Below are 16,462 nucleotides of genomic sequence, written 5' to 3' on the forward strand. Positions count from 1 at the left end.
CAGCCCGGCCCGGCCTCGCAGCCAGCCCGCTTCTCTGACTCCCTCGGCAGCGCCACCTGCAGCAACCTCCCACTACATCTCCCTGACCAATTCTCTGCAGTAGATTGATTCCGTGTGGGCATTTCTTGGTTTCTCGCAAAGGGCAGTTCAACCAACGACATGAAACGTTTTGATTTGCTATTGGTAAGAAGTCTTACAGCACCAGATTAAAGGCCAACAGGTTTATTTGGAATCACGAGCATTCAGAAACGCTGCTCCTTCATCAGTTGATCACTTTTTGTCATCTTCATTTTTCACAATCCCGTTCCAAAATCTTGCATAACCACTTCACTGATTGCTGAAACATTCTTTAAAGTTTCTTCAGAATCTCCTGCAAATTTAGTGAAAGATAGTTTATCTTTAATCCCTTACTATGAATACCACTGAACATTTGGGCAATCAGATCAATAATTTAAAGAGATGATTTAACTAGAAAAGACATGTTTACAAATTAAGAATTCCTTAACAACATGTTAATGGCTTCAAGAACAGGAACTGCAAATTCATTTTTGATCTTGTTTATTGAGCCAGTGAAATATTTGAGCCATTGTGTCTACCCCATTAACTTTTAGGTAGGAAGCTCCAATGTAACTACAGAACTGTGGAAATCCATCCAATTGTTTAATATTGCTCTGAACAATTATATCTAAATCAAATTAGCCATATCTTTACATAGCAAACCATAAATGTTTAAATTATCAAGCTAAAAACACACAACTGTTTTGGCTATTTTGCATCATGATAAATATTAATTGAATTTATTTGACACAATTAATTCCATGACATATAATTTTAGTTCCTTCACCAAACACAAAAGGTGAAATAATATGGGTTTTGAATTATTTGGCAGATCCTGTAAGTACTTTATTTTCTTTAACTTTCAATATCAAAACACATCGTCATGTAAAAGATATTACTGCAACAAAATATTTGCTAACTGGTCTGCTTCAACAGGAACAAAGCCAGGGAGTCTTTTTTTATATATGTTATTGCTATAATTCAAAAATATGTGCTCTTAGACTTCCACCAATATTTCCGAGCCATTCCCAGTATTTTCACTGTTTTTAACCTTTGTGAGATTGTTGTCTGCCTTCATTCTCCATTTTCAAAACAACAGATGAGATCAGGAACTTATATGTTTATGTTCTTCAGAAAGCTATTTACCATTTATATAGATGATCTGGAGGAGGGAACCAAGTGTAGGGTGTCGAAATTTGCTGATGACACCAAGATTGGGGGAAAGGCAAATTGTGCGGAGGGTGTGGAGAGTCTGCAGAAGGATCTAGATAGGCTGGGCGAATGGGCCAGGAAATGGCAAATGGAATTTAATGTTGGCAAGTGTGAGGTGGTCCACTTTGGTAGGAAGAATGGTAGGAAGGACTATTACTTACGTGGCGAAAAACTGCAGCAGGCGACGGTGCAGAGGGACCTCGGGGTCCTTGTGCACGAGTCGCAAAAACCCAGCCTGCAGGTGCAGCAGGTGGTCAGGAAGGCGAATGGGATGCTGGCCTTCATAGCGAGGGGGATTGAATATAAAAGTAGGGAGGTCTTGCTGCAGCTGTATAGGGCATTGGTGAGGCCGCAGCTGGAGTACTGTGTGCAGTTTTGGGCGCCGCACCTGCGCAAGGATATTTTGGCCTTGGAGGGAGTGCAGAGGAGGTTTACTAGGCTGATACCGAAGTTGAGGGGGTTGAGCTATGAGGAGAGACTGAATAAACTAGGCTTGTACTCGTTAGAGTTTAGAAGAATGAGGGGAGATCTCATTGAGACGTATAAGATGATGAATGGGATGGATAGGATAGAGGTGGAGAGACTCTTCCCGCTCAAAAAAGACAGTAGGACTAGGGGGCACAGCCTCAAGATAAAGGGGGGGCGGTTTAGAACGGAGTTGAGGAGGAACTTCTTCACTCAAAGGGTGGTGAATATCTGGAATTCTCTGCCCGTTGAAGTGGTGGAGGCTGCCTCGCTAAATATTTTTAAGAAGCGGGTTGATGGGTTTTTGATAAGAGAGGGGATTAAGGGTTATGGGGAGAGGGCGGGAAAGTGGAACTGAGCCACGACAGATCAGCCATGATCTTATTGAATGGCGGGGCAGGCTCGAAGGGCCAGATGGCCTACTCCTGCTCCTATTTCTTATGTTCTTATGTTCTTATGTTTGAATAATATTGATTTGATATTATAAACAATGACAGTCTGAGAAATTGAGTGGAAAGTATAACAACCAGGGCTCGACAAACATATGTGTGCATTGTGACTAAACTGCAGTAGTGTTAAATTATCTTAATGTTGCAATATGCAAACAGGATACAGAAATATGTTTCATTATTCACCTTTAGGGGTTAGGCAACTTGGCTATGCAGTAAAAATTTATTTCACACTTACCATTGAAATCTAATGTCACATTTATTTTTGTCCAAGTGACTGGAATTTAGGCATTAACTTTTCTATTATCAGAGCTTCTACTACATATTGACCAAGATAGCTTTTTTTGTTGTCAGTCAATCTTTTGTATTTGTTGCTGACTCGGGCTGATTTGTGTATGTGTATGCCTTCAAATGCATGTGAAAGATTTTAACGTCTCGGAAGTAAAATGTAATTAAGAAAGCATCTTTTATTCAGAAATGAGCTGGATTATAGTAACATAATTTTTCAAAGCAACAATTGCATTGGAATTTCTGATTTATTTCTAAAAATAATTTCAAATAAGTTATGTCCTGTTACTTTTAAAAAGTAAAATCTTTGAATTCTAGGTTGTCAGGCTGCCCTAGAACTGAAAAGAACTGTCTAAAATTCAAGTGTCAGCAGAAATGATTTTGTAAGAAGGGGAAAGTATTTCATTTACTTTTTTTTGTTTCTTTGTCACATGTTATGTTCATTATGTGTATCATAAAATGTACATGATACATTGCCATGGCAACTATTATTCAGTAGTTTGAATTGTATGTACATCATAATGATCAGTTGTGTTAAATATTGCTGCACTTGCCCACTGTGCGTACCTGTTAGGAGTTGCAGGATTTTTCACATGGTTGTATGATTTTGATGTCTCAACAGTATCAAAGATGTTGACATTGTCAAATTGGACAAAGGTTTTGGCCGACTTTTCATTCCAATTTTTTTTAAGTCATCACAGGTTCTGAGTTCATTGGGCTGAACATTCAAACAACTAGAAATCATTGTTGGATTCCTACTCCACTCCTATTTATTTAACTTGCACTGGAGCTTCAAATTTCTCACCTGGAATTCCAAACAAGACCTCCTCAGAAATGTGGAGCATCAAGTCCTCCATCGTAGTGCAGGAGTGTCAGAGGAAGTCAAGCCAAGCCCCCTTTTTATGACAATAGTTGTCATATACTGGTAAGTTTAAGTGCCCCAAAAGCCACTTTGAGAAATTACAAAGAGAAAGTAAGTGTTTAAGGTAAGTGATGAAGGGTTAGGATGGCAGGTGGGTAGGTGATAGGGTAGAGTGGGTCAAGGGTCTGGAAGGTAGTCAGGTAGTTGGGATGGATAATCAGAGTGGGAGGGGGCGTTGGGAGAGCAGTCGGCTAATGGTGGGGTGTTGGAGAGTCCAGTTGTAGTGTTAGGATTTTAGTTACCCAGGAGTTAAAACTGGCTTTACTCTTTCTAATTTCCTGGCTACCTATTCTATGAGTTGGAACATAGAAAATTGGAAACCAGAAGTAGGAATAGGCCATTCGGCCCCTTGAGTGTCTTCCATCATTCATTTTGATCATGGCTGATCATCAAATTCAATATCCTGATCCCCCTTTCCCCCCCATATCCCTTGATCATTATAGCCACAAGAGCTATATCTAATTTCTTCTTGAAATTGCACAACATTTTGACTTCTGTGGTAGTGAATTCCGCACATTTATTACCCTTTGGGAGAAGAAATTTCTCCTCACTTCAGTTCTAAAAGGTTTACTCCTTATCGTTAAACTATGACCCCTAATTCTGGACTCTCCCACCGTTGGGAACATTCTTTCTGAATCTACACTGCCTAACCCTGTTAGAATTTTATAAGTTTCTATGAGATTCCTTCTCATTCTTCTAAACTTCAGTGAATATAATCCAAATTGACTTAACCTGTTCTCATTTGGCAGATCTGCCATCCCACCAATTAGCCTGATAAACCTTCTCTGTACATCCTCTATGGCAAGTCAGATAAGGACACAAACACTCCACACAATACCTCAGGTGTGCCTCACCAACAAAGAACAAAGAAAATTACAGCACAGGAATAGGCCCTTGGGCCTCCAAGCCTGCACCGACCATGCTGCCCGACTAAACTAAAAACCCCTATTCTTCCCAGGACCATATCACTCTTTTCCCATCCTATTCATGTATTTGTCAAGATGCCACTTAAAAGTCACTCAGATCTGCTTCCACTACTTTCCCTGGCAGCAAGTTCCAGGCACTCTCTATGTAAAATACTTGCCTCATACATCTCCTTTAAACCTTGCCCCTCCTACCTTAAACCTGTGCCCCCTAGTAATTGACTCTTCTACCCTGGGAAAAAGCTTCTGATAGTCCAAGCCCCTTATAATCTTATAGGCTTCTGTCAAGTCAGCCCCTCAACCTCCCTTGTTCCAGTAAGAACAAACCAAGTTTCTCTCCTCATAACTAATGCCCTCCATACCAGGCAACATCTTGGTAAATCTTTTCTGTACCCTCTCCAGAGCCTCCACATTCTTCTGGTAGCGTGGTGACCAGAATTGAACATTATATCCCAAGTGTGGCTGAAATAAGCTTCTATAAATCTGCAACATGACTTGCCAATTTTTAAACTCAATGCCCTGGCTGATGTAGGCAAGCATGCTGTATGCCTTCTTGATTACCTTTTCCACCTGCATTGCTACTTTCAATGACCTGTGTACCTGTACACCCAGATCCCTATGCCTATCAATATTCTTAAGGGTTCTGCCATTTACTGTCTCCCATCTGCATTAGATCTTCCAAAATGCATGACCTCATACAATGTCCTACACAATTGCAGCAAAACATTCCTATCCCAGAGGCGCCGGGGTGCGGAGGCGGGGGATTTTTGCAGTGACTTCATTGTGGTGTTCATGTGGGCCTATATCTGTCACTTATAAATAAACTTTATGTATTATATCATATATTACATTATATGTTAATGATTTGGAAGAGGGAACTTAATGTATTATCTCCAAATTTTCAGAAGATACAAAGTTGGGTGGGAGGATGTCTATTCCACATACCATTTGCCTTCTTTACTGTCTGCTGTACCTGTGCACTTACTTTCATGGACTGATGCACAAGGAAACCAAGGTCTCGCTGAGTATCCACCTCCTTCAGTTGGCACCTATTCGAGTAATAATCTGTTTTCCTATTGTTGCTACCAAAGTGGATAACCTCACATTTATCCACATTATACTGCACCTGCATACATATGCCCCACACTCTCAGCCTGTCCAATTCACTCTGAAACATTCTACATCCTCCTCACAGCTCACCCTCCCATGCAATTTTGTATCATCTACAAATTTGGAGATAATACATTTAGTTCCCTCTTCCAAATCATTAATATATAATGTAATACATAGTATCATCTTTAATATAATTTATTTATTAGTGACACGTAGGCCCACATCAACAACACAACAAAGCCACCACAAAAATCCTCAGCCACCACACCCCAGTGTCCGCACAAGCATACTGACAGAGAACCCAGCATGGTCAATGCATGAAACAGCACATGCCCCAGACTGCAGTGGGGTAACTGGAGCACCCAGAGGAAACCCATGCAGACATGGGAGAATGTGAGGAGCCCACACAGGCATCGAGCCAAGGCCAAATCAAACCTGGGTCCCTGAACCATGCAAAGTGTCCAAATCTAGCTCAGAGTTTGAAGGGCTGTGGCTTCAGGGTAATTGCCTCATGAAAGATGGAGCTTTCAGGGCAATTTGTGCAATCTCCTTGTGTTGGGACTTCTGAAAGGTCACCTGGGGAATTTCACAGTAACTTAATTGCAGTGTTAATGTAAGCCTTACTTGTGACTAATAAATAAACTTTAAACTTTAGCATACCTTCTGGAGCACCTCTAGGGTGCGACCATCCAGAGATCACGTTTGAGGATTTTTCAGTTTGTTTGGGTGAGTGCAGTGACTGCAGGATGGATGAGCTAACTGACAATGGCATCATAGTACAAATTCAAGTGGGGGAGCAAAAATGAATGTAGTATTAATAAGGAATAGTATAGTTCAAGTGATTGATACCATTCTTTGCAGCAAAGACCACAAGTCCAGACATCTATATTGCCTGTCCGATGCCAGGATTTTAGGACATATGCTCAAGCCGGGAGAGGAACTTGCAGTGGGGGTGGAGATCCAAATGCTGTGGTCCGTGTAGGTATTAATGACATAAGCAGTACAAGGAAGGAGGTTCTGCATAGTCACTATGAGGACCTAAGCACCAAATTAAGAAGAAGAACTTAAAAGATTGTCATAAAGCAACTCAAATTCAACTAAGTCTTTCATAGTAGTATTCACAACATTTGGAGTTAAAGAAGTGGTACTTCTGAAGATGACTGTGAGAAATAATTTTGAGGTGACAACAATTGGTCATCATAGTATTGCCAAACTAATTCATCTTAGGTTTGAATGGTTTAAGAAATTGGACCAGTATTTGCTAAAACTAAAACTGATGCCTATATCTTATGGTCTTATTTCTCAGTTGTGACATAATTATGTATTAACACTCGACCTCCTTGTTGAAATGAACATTGTTTTGCCCTCAGTTTGCATCTAGCAACTTGAGATTGTTTTTGATGCTCTGCAATCTCTACAGTTTCTAACATAGTTTCAAACATAGTTTTCAACTTTAAGAGTAGTAATGCAGGTGAACTTTGAGTAGTCACATAAATTGTGTTTCTATAAGTTGCCAAAAGATTATTCATAACACAACATACTTTGTTCTCTTGAAACATTTTGTGATTTAAGCATGAGAACTCCCAAATCGCTTTGTGCTGCAGTTTTCCCCATTTAGATAATATTCAGCTCCATTATTCTTCCTACTAAAGTGCATAAATTCACATTTTTCCAAATTATATTTCATCTGTTAATTTTTGCCCTCTCACTTAACCTGTCTCTATCTCTCTGTAGACTTGTGTTATTTTTATCACTTGCCTTCCCACCTATTGTTGCGACATCTGAAAACTTAGCAATATTTTGATTTATTATTGTCACATGTATTAGTATACAGTGAAAAGTATTGTTTCTTGCATGCTATACAGACAAGGCATACCGTTCATAGAGAAGGAAAGGGGACAGTGCAGAATGTAGTATTATAGACAGAGCTGGGGTGTAGAGAAAGATCAGCTTAGTGTGAGGGAGGTCATTCAAAAGTCCGACAGCAGAAGAAGCTGTGCTTGAGTTGGTTGGTATGTGACTTCAGACTTTTGTATCTTTTTCTCTACAGAAGAAGGTGGAAGGGACTACAGTTCCATGCGGTCTTAGGCTGAGCAGGAGCTATTCCAAGCTATGATCCAACCAGAAAGAATGCTTTCCATGATGCATCTGTAAAAATTGCTGGAAGTTGTAGCGGACATGCCAAATTTCCTTAGTCTTCTGAGAAAGTAGAGGGGCTGGAGGGCTTTCTTAACTATAGTGTTGGCATGGGGCCCCTTATCCAAGTCATCGCTTTAAACAATTGATCCCTGTGACAACTCACTCTTTGCAGGTTGCCATCTTGGAAATGTCCCTTATCCCAACTCTCTGATTTCCATCAGTTAGCCAATCCTTTATCCACGCTAATATACTACCCCAATACTAGCTTATATGCTTGCGCCTGGCAAAACCTTTTGTGTGGTATCTTATCAAACACTTTTTGGAAATCCAAATATAAAGGTTCCCCTTTATCTAGCTTGCTCATCACCATCTCAAAGAATTCTAATATATTTGTCAGACATGATATCTCGTTCATGAAGTTATTATATTACACATTTTTAAATACTCTGCTACTTGATTTGATTTTATTATTGTCACATGTATTAACATACAGTGAAAAGTATTGTTTCTTATGCGCTACACAGACAAAATATACTGTTCATAGAGAAGGAAACGAGAGAGTGCAGAATGTAGTGTTACATTCATAGCTAGGGTGTAGAGAAAGATCAACTTAATGCAAAGTAAGTCCGTTCAAAAGTCTGACAGCAGCAGGGAAGAAGCTGTTCTTGAGTCGATTGGTATGTCAGACATTTTTATATCTTTTTCCCAACGAAAGAAGGTGGAAGAGAGAATGTCCGGGATGCATGGCTGCTTTGCTGAGGCAGTGGGAAGTGTAGACAGAGGCAATGGATGGGAGGCTGGTTTGCATGATGGATTGGGCTATATTCACAACCTTTTGTAGTTCCTTGCAGTCTTGGCAGAGCAGGAGCCATACCAAGCTGTGATACAACCAGAAAGAATGCTTTTTGTGGTGCATCTGAACAAGTTGGTGAGAGTCATAGCTGACATGCCAAATTGCCTTAGTCTTCTGAGAAAGTAAAGGCATTGGTGGGCTTTCTTAACTACAGCGTCGGCATGGGGGACCAGGACAATTTGTTGGTGATCTAGACACCTAAAAACTTGAATCTCTCGACCTTTTCTGCTTCGTCCCCGTTGATATAGACAGGGGTATGTTCTCCTTCACGCTTCCTGAAATCAATGACAATCTCCTTCATTTTGTTGACATTGAGGGTGAGACTACTTTCACTGAACCAGTTCACTAGATTCTCTCTCTCATTCCTGTACTCTGTTTCGTCATTGCTTGAGATCCGACCCACTACCGTGGTATTGTCAACAAATTTGAAAATCGAATTGGAGGGGAATTTGGCCACACAATCATAGATTTATAAGCAGTATAGTTAGCAGCTGAGAACACAGCCTTGTGGAGCACCAGTGTTGAGGATGATCATGGATTACATCCTTTATAATGGACACCAACATTTTCCAGTGACAGATGAAACGACGTATTCCAATAGAATAAAGGAATCTAGGGAAAAAAAGCAGAAAATAAGTAAGAAGGGGTTAAAAAAAAGGAAGGTGAATTTGTGCACTTTGGAATGGCAGCCAAATGCATATGGTCTCAAGAAAAATTCAAACCACAAAGCTTATGGTACATTGCAAATGTTAGAAAACATAAAATGATAGTAAAAAATAAGTAAGTGGCTGCAGCATTTTCAATATGACAACAGTGATCAAAAAGTACATCTTTGACTCTAAAGTGCTTTGACATATCTGGTGCTCATGAAAAACACTACAAAAATGCAAATGTTCCTTTACTTTCAAGAGAAGACAATCGGAGAGAGTCCAAAGTTAGTCAGAGATCCCACAATGGGATAAAATTGATGCAGGTAGGGTGGAAGCATCGTGCAGCACCAGTGAACTGTTATCCAGGTTTGTCGACAGGTGGGGCAGACAAGGGATAAAACAGAGGAATGGGATTAGATAATGGTCTTTTAGCAAGCCAGTGCAGACTTGATGGGTCGAATGGCCTCCTTCTGCTCCATAAAGATTCTTTGATTCTGTATTAGAGGATGCATTGTTGGAGATATTTCCGTGGGAATCAAGATCCCCAAGGCATGCAGAATCAGTTGTGGGACAAAACAAAGTATGTGACATAGTATGAGGCCATAACATCTAGCGTGGCAAAGGATTTTATGTCAGTGCATGATTTGAATGTCTGACAATGAATCAGACTGTAACTGAAACTGAAAGGCCAGTAGAACCAGCAAGCAAGGCACAGGCTCAGGAGAGAGCAGCAGTAAGGAAAGCTGGAAGATGACCAAAGTTGCTTTAAAATTTATGCCATAGAGCAGTAAATCAGAGACACGGTTGCCAAGTCTCACTGTGCAGTTCAGTGCAGCGTTGATGGCCAGAAAAGTTCCAACTTTAACTTCCCTTTCCTCGCTATTTTTGAATTTTCAAATGTGAGTCGAGTTTTTCTGGGTACTGTTATGATCGTGGTAAAGACCAGTGACTTTTTTAAAAATAGAAGACCCCTTGTTCTTTTCTTTAAAAAAAGTCAGCATTTGTAATATATTCTAGTTCTGATGCAGGGTCTAGCAACTGAAAAAAGTTTTGAGCATTTTACTTTTCACTTCTAGAATCACGGAATTCCTACAATGCAGAAGGAGGGCATTCGGCCCATCAAGCCTGCACCAACAACAATCCCACCCACGCTCTATCCTCATAACCCCACGTATTTATCCTGCTAATTTCCCTGACAGTAAGGGGCAATTTATCATGGCCAATCAATCCAACCTCCACATCTATTGAGTATGGGAGGAAACCATAGCACGCAGACATGGAGAAAAATGTGCTCATGCCACACACAGATCCCTAGCGCTGTGAGGCAGCAGTGCTAACCACTAGGCCACTCTGCTGCCCGGTCACTGGCTTCAGCCCACCTTGAAGCAAGAAGGTATGTGAGGGGATGCACTTGCCTCTGGGCTCTGGTAAACCCAAGCCTCCTGGACTGGCTGAACTGGGAAAATAGGAGTGGAAGCTTCTCGGCCTTTTGGTCCTGATTAAACATTAGTTGAAGCCCAAGATGGGGTGCAGTGCCTCCTCTTGTAAGCTTGGATCTTTTTTATTTCCCTTGTGGGCCCTTGAAGTGGATTCAATTGGATTTTGACTTTGGTTTTTGAAGCAAACAAGGAATTGATTTGTGTTTGTCCAGTCCATTGTAAGCATTGGCTTTGTAACTTTAAGAGTAAAAATTTTAAAAAGTGTAAGCAGAATGAAATGGAGCCCCCAGACTCAAGCAGATTGGAGAGCCTCCAAACTACAGCGGGATGAAGGGGAGCCTCCAGACTACAAAAGCTGAATGAAGGGAGGACCCCAAGACTAAAGGAGAATGAAGGAAGGCCGGCCCTAGAGTAAAGGAGAATTGAGAAAGCAACCCAAAACTGAATCAGAATGAAGTCAGCCCCCACACCAAACACCCGGTAAGACCACTTGACCAATGAAGGAATTCAGTAGAGGGGCTGGGAAGGGGTGGGAAAACGCACGCGCACATACGCCTTGTCCGCTGGGTAATCGCCGCCATGACTTAGCAAAGAAGCTGGAGCGCGCCCGGTGACGCAGGGCGAGGGGGAGGCGGGGCCAGGCGGGGAAACGTCATTTGAGAGACAAGGCCCTCCTCCAATCGACACAAGGCGTCCGGCAGTCGCGCTCACGGAGCCCGCGGTGGTTGGCCAATGGGCGGCGGGGATGCGCGGTGGGCGGGAGCTTCCAACCTGGTTTTGGTCGGTGCCGGTGGAAGTGTTTTTACCCCTTTCCCTTCCCCCCTCTCTGTGTCTGTGGGTGACTGTCCGAAAGCGCGTTTTTTTATTTTAAATTTTGCTGTTTTAAAGAAATAAAAGTTGAGGCCTGGACTGGATAGGGATCTACTTCTGATTTAAAACTATATTGGACACTATTCACTGAGGATGAGGGTGAAAGTGGTGGTGGGCGACGCCGAGTTTCAGCCTGAACTGACCAACGCCGGCTGCCGGTTAACGGTGGTGAAGTTCACCATGAAAGGGTGAGTGACCGCGGCCCCAGCCCGGAGAGGTTGGTGCTTTCTGCGTCAGGCTCAGGCTTTGCGGCCTAGATAGTTTCCCCCATGCATCGTGTGCTGTGACCCGGGAGAGAGTGACTTTTCCGGTAGCTCTTGCCGCCCCATGGACGCTGCTGCTGCCGCCGCTGCCGCTTCCTGTCTGAAGGCCTCTCTGATCTGGACTGGGAGCTGCTTCTGAGCGGAGGCGAGGCTGGGCAGGGCTGACAGCTTTCGCAAAAGAGCCGGTCTCACTGTAAAGGATGTGTATGTTGGGGAGGAGATCCATATGGGTAACTTAAGAAAGCAAAACCGTAGCCCAGCTGTTACTGGGCATCATTTGCCATTATAAATCCAGATGGGTGATTGCGAAATTGGAATAGAGATAATACTTGTCAGTAGGCATTGCAGAACACCAAGCTTCGGCGATAAGGGTACTTCCGAGTGAGCACTGGGCAATAATTTTGATTTTTGTTTTTGAAAAGCCTTTATTGGGATGGATCCTCGCAGCCTTCTGTCTTGTGAGACGGTGGTTTGTGCCGTGGTGGCTTAGTATTAACCATTATCAGGTGTGGCTCAGGTGCCCATTCTGTCATGGCAGCGTTTGCCACTTCTGTTGTAGTGGAAGATGGGCTGACAAGGTGCATGGATTTTCTGGTCTTTTCTCTGGGCTCTTAGCCGCATGAGATTTTTTTTTGCTTCTGCCCATCCCTTCAAAACAGTCAACTTCCAGAAGGCAGCGTTTGAGGATCGGTGTAATAAAATCATGCGTGTGGTGAAAACCGGTAGTGCTTTTTGTCTGGGAATGCTTCCTGCATTAGTTTTGAAACCGAGAAGAGAAATGTATGATTGAGTTTTGGGAAATTAAGAGGGAAAAAATAATGGAAAAATAGAACAATTGGGAACAGTGACATGAGGATAGTTAATCATAGAATCCCTATCGTGCCAAAAGAGGTTATTTGACTCATTGAATCTCCAAAAGAGCATGCCACCCAGGCTCTAATCACGTAACCTGTATACGTTATGTGGATTTGCCCTGATAAATTGCCCCTTAATGTTGGAGGACTAGCAGGGTAAATACGTGAGAATAGGGGTAGGGCCTGGGTGGGATTGTTGTAAGTGCAGGCTTGATGGGCTGAACGGCCTCATGCACTATAGTGATTCAATGATTCAGCATGGCCAATCTATCTAACTTGCACATTTTGGATCTGGCCAAAATTAACTGAACAGAAAAAAATGTAAAAGTTTACAAAATAAGCAATGAGAAGTTAGAGGTTAGTGCAGAAAGTAAATGTCTGTATGGTGAAAAAGGATCCTTGTCAAAATCTTGTGCCTTTGGATAAATCACCAAACACATGAAAGGCATAACAAATTTAGGGCTAGCATAATAAAGAAACTCATGAATATTGCAAGCTCAGATTTGAAAAGAGACATCCTGTACTAACTACAGCTTATTAATAAGTGTTAATACAGAGAGCAGGAAATCCTGATACGTACAAAGGAACACTTTTGATCATCGCTTCCATCGCAGTGAAGAAGGAAGTAATGTTAGATCTGCTGTTAATGTTAGATGGTTCCAGGGAATGGAGTGAAGCAAGTTGAGAATTTTAGAGAACAGTGATCATAATGTCATCATGCTTAGAAACGTGACTTAAGAAAGAATCAAAAATTTGTCAACCAAACAATAATTGAACATTGGGGAGGTCTTCAAAAGGAAATGGTTGAAGTGCAGAGTAGCTGCATTCCCTTAAAATGGAGAATCCTCGGGTATATGTACACACATCTGTAAAGGTGACAGGATAATTTGAGAAGACGGTTTTTGAAGCATGAGGTTCCATGTTTTTGAGTATAAGAGCAAGGAAGTTACACTAAACCTTCATAAAATGCAGGTTAAATTGCAGCTAGAGTGCTGTGTTCAATTCTGAATATCATTACTTTGAGAGGATGACAAGGCCTGTACAGAATAAATTTACTCAAATAGTATCAGGGATGAGGGTTTACAGTACAATTACTGGAGAAGCTAGGGTTGTGCTCAAAACAGAGGAGATTTGAAGTGTTCTAAATCATGAACGATTAAGGTTTTTGGATAATTTATGTAAGAAACTGTTTCCAGTGGCAGAAGGATCAGCAACCAGGTGGCACAGATTATAAAGTTTTTAAAAGTTTATTTATCAGTCACAAGTAAAGGCTTACGTTAACACTGCAATGAAGTCCGGCGCCTGTTCCGGTTAATGCACCTGACCAGCACGTCTTTCAGAACGTGGGAGGAAAGCTATGCAGAAATGGGGAGAATGTGAAAATGTCACAGTGACTCAGGCCGGAAATCAAACCCGGGTCCCTGGTGCTGAAAGGCAGCCGTGCTAACCACTGTGCCGCCAGCAAACAAAGAAAATTACAGCACAGGAACGGGCCCTTCAGCCATCCAACACTGACCATGCTGTCCGACTGAACTAAAACTCCCTATCCTTCTGGGGATCATATCCCTCTTTTCCCATCCTATTCATGTATTCAAGATGCCTCATAAAAGTTACTACTGTATCCTTTTCCACTACCTCCCCCTGGCAACGAGTTCCAGGCACCCACTATTCTTTGTTTTTTAAAAAACAACTGCCTCATACATCTCCTTTAAAGCTCGCCTTTCACACCTTAAACCTGTGCCCCCTAGTAATTGACTCTTCCACCCTGGGGAAAAATTTCTGACTATCCACTCTGTCCATGCCCCTCATAATCTTGTAGACTTCTATCAGGTTGCCTCTCAACCTCTGTCGTTCTAGTGAAAACAAACCAAGTTCCTCCAACCTCTCCTCGTAACTAATGCCCTCCATACCAGGCAATGTGCTGGTAAATCTTTTCTGTATCCTCCACATCCTTCTGGTAGTGTAGCAACTAGAATTGAACACTATATTCCAAGTGCGGCTTAACTAAGGTTCTAGAAAGTTGCAACATGACTCGCCAATTTTTAAACTCAATGCCCCGGCTGATGAACGTAAGTATGTCATATGCCGCCTTGACTTCCTTCTCCACTTGCATTGCCGTTTTCAGTGACTTGTGTATCTGTGCACCCAGATCCCTTTGCCTATCAATACTCTTAAGGGTTCTGCCATTTACTATATATTTCCTATCTGTATTAGACCTTCCAAAATGCATTGCCTCACATATGTCCGGATTAAACTCCATCCGCCATACTAGGGGGCACAGCCTCAAGATAAAGGGGAGGCGGTTTAGAACGGAGTTGAGGAGGAACTTCTTCACTCAAAGGGTGGTGAATCTCTGGAATTCTCTGCCCGTTGAAGTGGTGGAGGCTGCCTCGCTAAATATTTTTAAGAAGCGGGTTGATGGGTTCTTGATAAGAGAGGGGATTAAGGGTTATGGGGAGAGGGCGGGAAAGTGGAACTGAGCCACAACAGATCAGCCATGATCTTATTGAATGGCGGGGCAGGCTCGAAGGGCTAGATGGCCTACTCCTGCTCCTATTTCTTATGTTCTTATGCCATCTCTCCGCCCAAGTCTCCAACTGTTTTATATCCTGCTGTATCCTCTGGTTCTCATCACTATCCGCAAATCCACCAACCTTTGTGTCATCTGCAAACTTCAGAAACAAACCATTTACGTTTTCTTTCAAATCATTTATATATTACAAACAGTAAAGGTCCCAGCACTGATCCCTGAGGAACATTACTTGTCACAGCCCTCCATTCAGAAATGCACTCTTCCACTGCTACCCTCTGCCTTTGACCGAGCCAGTTTTATATCCACCTTGCCAGCTCACCTCTGATCCCATGCAATTTCGCCTTCTGTACCAGTCTGCCATGAGGGACCTTGTCAAAGGCTTTACTGAAGATTTGCAAACAAACCTAAGACGACATGAGGAATCTTTTGTTATCTTTTGTTTCTGCAATTCTCAAGGGGTGGTGAAAGCAGATTCAATTGCAACACTCAAACATGAATGGGGAGGTGTACTTGAAGGGATTGAATGTTTCAGGGCTACGGGGAAAGAATAGGATTGGGACTAATTGAATGTTCTGCTGAAGATCAGGTATGAGTATGATGAGCTGAATAGCCTTCCATGCCGTATAGACCAGTAAGCCTAACATTGGTAGTGGGAAAAATTCTCGAATCAATTAACAAGGACTTTATAGCGGAACATTTAGAAAGCAGTGGCAGAATCGGGCAGAGCTGGCATGGATTTATGAAGGGGAAATCATGCTTGACAAATCTGTTGGAATTCTTTGACGATGAAACTAGTAGAGTTGCCAAGGGTTTGGCTCCCCCTTGTCAACTCTACTAGTTTCTCAGTATGGTATATTTGGACTTTCAGAAAGTGTTTGATAAAATCCCGTATCAGATTATCGTGCAAGATTAAAGCACACAGGACGGGCGGAAGTGTATTGGGATGGATGGAAAACTGGTTAGCAGAGAGGAAACTAAGAGTAGGCATTAATGGCAGGCAGTAACTAGTGGGATGCCGTAGGGATCAGTGCTGCGACCCCAGGTATTCACAGTATATATTAATAATTTTCATGAGGGAACAAAATGTAACATCTCAAAGTTTGCAGGTGATACCAAGTTGGGTGGGAGGGTGATCTGTGACAAGGTCACAGAGATCCTTCAGCATGATCTGGACAGGATGAGTGAGTGGGAAAATCAATGGCAGATACTGTATAGTTTGGATGAATGTGAGGTTATTCGTTTTGGAAGCAAAAACAATGCAGCAGGTTGCTGTCTGGCTGTAAATTGGGAGAGGGGAGTGTGTAGTGGGACCTAGGTGTCCTTGTGCACCAGTTGCTGAAGATCAGCATGCAGGTGCAGCAGGCAGTAAAGAAGACAAATGGTTCATTGGCCTTCATTGTGAGAGGTTTCAAATATCAAAGCAGGGATGTGT

The 16,462-nt window shown here is 42.3% G+C and overlaps 1 protein-coding gene across 1 annotated transcript in view; it reads left to right on the plus strand.

Moving 5' to 3' along the window:
* Nucleotides 1–11,267: 11,267 nt before the first annotated feature.
* Nucleotides 11,268–16,462, plus strand: part of txnl1 (thioredoxin-like 1) — a 31,975-nt gene continuing 26,780 nt past the window's right edge. Inside the window, exon 1 of the mRNA XM_080182851.1 lies at nt 11,268–11,568. Coding sequence (XP_080038977.1) covers nt 11,474–11,568 — 95 coding nt within the window. The 5' untranslated portion in view covers nt 11,268–11,473. The remainder of the gene's footprint in view (nt 11,569–16,462) is intronic.

Source organism: Carcharhinus amblyrhynchos, chromosome 1 (genome assembly GCF_965287045.1).
Source record: "Carcharhinus amblyrhynchos chromosome 1, sCarAmb.v2.hapA, whole genome shotgun sequence".
In the NCBI taxonomy this organism is placed as follows: domain Eukaryota; kingdom Metazoa; phylum Chordata; class Chondrichthyes; order Carcharhiniformes; family Carcharhinidae; genus Carcharhinus; species Carcharhinus amblyrhynchos.